General features: G+C 57.8%; 1 protein-coding gene across 2 annotated transcripts in view; it reads right to left on the bottom strand.

The window, feature by feature from the left end:
* Positions 1-2,968: 2,968 nt before the first annotated feature.
* The window catches only part of FAM50A (family with sequence similarity 50 member A), a 4,467-nt gene continuing 4,095 nt past the window's right edge, over positions 2,969-3,340 (bottom strand). For both annotated transcript variants that reach the window (XM_024746203.1, XM_024746204.1), the window contains exons 10-12: positions 3,298-3,340; positions 3,135-3,205; positions 2,969-3,040 (exon numbers count right to left, since the gene is read on the bottom strand). In XM_024746203.1, coding sequence (XP_024601971.1) covers positions 2,969-3,040; positions 3,135-3,205; positions 3,298-3,340 — 186 coding nt within the window. The remainder of the gene's footprint in view (positions 3,041-3,134; positions 3,206-3,297) is intronic.

The raw sequence follows: 3,340 nt of genomic DNA, 5'->3' as shown, positions 1-3,340 counted from the left end.
ACAGGCTCCGGACGCGCAGGCTCAGCGGCCATGGCTGCCGGCCCCAGCCGCTCCGGGCATGTGGGATCTTCCCAGTCCGGGGCACGAACCCGGGTCCCCTGCATCGGCAGGCGGACTCCCAACCACTGCGCCACCAGGGAAGCCCTTTTGCCTGTTTTTTTGTTTCTCATTCGGCCACATGCACTGGGCATGAAGGATCTTAGTTCCCTGACCGGGGATCAAACCTGTGCCCCCTAGCGGTGGAAGCACAGAGTCCTAACCACTGGATCACCAAGGAAGTCCCTTTTGCCCGCTTTTTAAAATTAGGATGTTTGTCTCATTTTTATTGATTTGCAGGACTTTACGTGTGTGTGTGCGCGCACACGCGCACACGTGCATGCAAAACATATCCTGGATACAAGCCCTCTGTCATAAAAATATTTTCTTTTCTCCAAGCCAGTGGCTTGTCTTTTCATTTTCATAATAGTATCTTTTAAAGAGCAAAAGTTTGGATTTTTGATGAAGTCTAATTTATCAGTTTTTCCTTTTATGATTGTTTTTTGTCTCCTGTCTAAGAAAACTTTGCATAGACCAAGGTCACAAAGGTTTTCCCCCATGTTTTATTTATATATAGTTTTAGTTTTAGCTTTTAGCTTTTAGGTCTACAGCCCATGTCAAGTTCATTTTTCTGTGTGGTCTAAGTAAGGCGTATAAGTTTCCTGTGGCTGCTGTAACAAAGTTCCACAAACTGAGTAGAGTATCGTGTCCCCTGCATCGGCAGGCGGACTCCCAACCACTGCGCCACCAGGGCAGCCTTCTTCTCACCTTTTAAGACGATAAAAATATTCTGGGAGTAGATAGAGGTGATGGTTGCACAACATTGCGGATATACTCAATGCCACTGAAATGTGCATTTTTAAATGGCTAATGGTTATTTTTATGTTATGTGAATTTTTCCTCAGCTGAAAAAATTTGAAAATAAGAAACAAAATCCCACAGTTAGAGACCGTATGTGCCATCTCAGGTTGCATATGTCCCCCACCCCTTGAGGAGTGACAGGGCACTGTGCTGAAGCCTGGGAACCAGGACTCTCACCTGGCGGTGGTGCTGCAAAATGGGAGGGGCCGGGGGCGGGGGAGTCTGCCACCGTCTGGAAAATTAATTATGCCTTCCCTGGCCGTCCAGTGGTTAGGACTTGGCACTTCCACTTCCGGGGCACGGGTTCCATCCCTGGCTGGGGAACTAAGATCCCGCAGGCTGCACGGCACGGCCAAAAAGTTTTAAAAAGATTTAAAACGGAGGAGGCTCTGTATGCACAGATCTGGAGAGACACGTAGGCTACCGGGGGACGTATTGTTAAGCAATAAACGCGAGTGCTTTGTTGGGGCAACTGGACCCGGAGGGTGAAGAGCTGGCCCCCGCCCCTCCCGCTCATTCTGGGCACTGCCTCTCTGACCTTTCCTCCCTTCCTCGCCTTCCCCTCTCTCCTTCCCTCCCTTCCACCCCACTCACCTCCAGCCTGCCTTCCTGTGCCGACACACCTGCTCCCCTCACCGCCTAGCCCACCCCCACCCCCGGCAAACACTAGTCCCCAGAAGCCTTGGTGAGCACTCACTGGCCTCGGTGACCTCGTGTAGTTCTAGAGCATCAGATAATAGCTGTCCCGGCAGCCCCCAACTTTCCTCTGCGGCCCCCGGACCTCTCCCCTACACTCCACACTCACATGAGTTCAAGGTCCCGAGGAGAGGGCCCCCAGCACGACGGTGCCCTTCCTGGCAGGAGTGCTGGCCTGCACTGGCCTCCAGGCAGGAAGTACGGAGCCCAAGACTGCCAAGCAGAAAGCTGGCCCTTTCTCAGCCCTTTCTTAGGATAAGGGGCTCCTCCCTTGGGCCCCACCAACCATGGTGTCTTTTCCATCCCTCCAATGGCCACAGGGAAGGGGGTCTCCTCCCCTGACCGCCTCCCTGCCCCCTTGACCCTGACCCCAGACGTCTCCCTTCTTCCCAGCAACTTAGGGCTGTTTCCCTGACAGGACCCAAGATTGGGCCTCAAGGGGCTTGTTTTCCAGAAGCTGCCGGGCCAAAGGCGGCTCCCTCAAATCATGCAGTCTTCTGGCGGCTTCTCAAAGGGGGCAAGAGGGCGTTGGCGCAGGCCAGAGGATCCCCCCGCAGGGTTCCCGGAACCCAACAGAAAGCCCCATCGATTTCCTCAGAGTTGTTCCCCACATCCAGGACTTAGGGTCAGGCCTGGCCACCCCTCCCTGCTGTGCCCCAGGTGCCCAGGCCTATTCTACCCTCCTCCCTCCTCCAAGTGACCCTGGATGGCCCCGCCCCAGACACAGGGTAAGGAAGCCCAAGTGACAGCTCCTAGCTGCCAGATGGGCCTCCCCAGGCCACGGCTGAACAGGACAGAGGGCCCTGCCACAGAGGAGGGCACAAGAGCCTGTGTACCCAGCAAAGCCCGCCACCAGCGTCAGATCTGCACACTGGCCAGGGAGGTGGGGCCGGACCCAGAGCGGAGACGTTCCCTGCCGGCTGGGGTCTGTCCCCTGTCCCCTCTGCCAGGTCTCAGGCAAGGGGAATAAGGGGGGAGCAGGGGTGGCGAGCTTACCTTCCTCAGCCTCCTGGAGCTGGGCCCAGGGGAACCAGGGGAGCTGCCCGCCAAGGCGGGGCAGGAAGCAGGGAGCACACATCCCCAAGACAAGTTCCCCCCTTCGGGCCGTGACAGCGACCAGCCCCAGGGCAGCCTGAACAGAGCTGGCCGTGGGTGGGGTGGGCACGCAGGGAGTACAGGGCGTCCACAGTGGCCTTCCCGTGTCCAGTCTGGGGAGAGATGCTGTGACAGGGATACAGGGTGGCTGGGAGCCACAGGACAGCCGTGTCCCTTATGGAACGGGCAGCTAGGAGACACAAAGGAGCCCAAAGTCCTAGGCGGGAAGCACGGGGAGGAACGCCCTTCCTACCCACGTAGGTGCCGCAGTGGGGACGAGCTAGCGGCTGGCGGGGAAGATGTGCTTGTTCTTCTCGTACCAGCTCCGCAGCACCACCTTGCCCGCGTGCGACTGAGGACGGGAGAAGGGCCGGGCGCTGCGGCTCAGGGCTCAGGGCCACGTGGCTGGACCCCTCCTACCCGCGCAGTGCCCCTGCCCAACGTACCTCATCCTTCTCCACGGTGGCATCACTGAGCAGCCGCACGTCATCGTGAACGTCAAAATTGAAGAGGGGCCCTGCAGGGACAAGGAGACAAGAGGCCAGGCCCCATCAGCTGCCGCCCCGTGACACGGGCAAGTGACCGGGGGGCGGGGCCAGGCGCACTCACCGCTCTTCCCTCGTGCCTTGGTGACGATGAAGTCATAGAAGCT

This window comes from Neophocaena asiaeorientalis, unplaced genomic scaffold (assembly GCF_003031525.2).
Source record: "Neophocaena asiaeorientalis asiaeorientalis breed wild unplaced genomic scaffold, Neophocaena_asiaeorientalis_V1.1 scaffold2579, whole genome shotgun sequence".
NCBI classification, from domain to species: Eukaryota; Metazoa; Chordata; class Mammalia; order Artiodactyla; family Phocoenidae; genus Neophocaena; species Neophocaena asiaeorientalis.
This window is presented reverse-complemented; position numbering and strand designations above follow the sequence as displayed.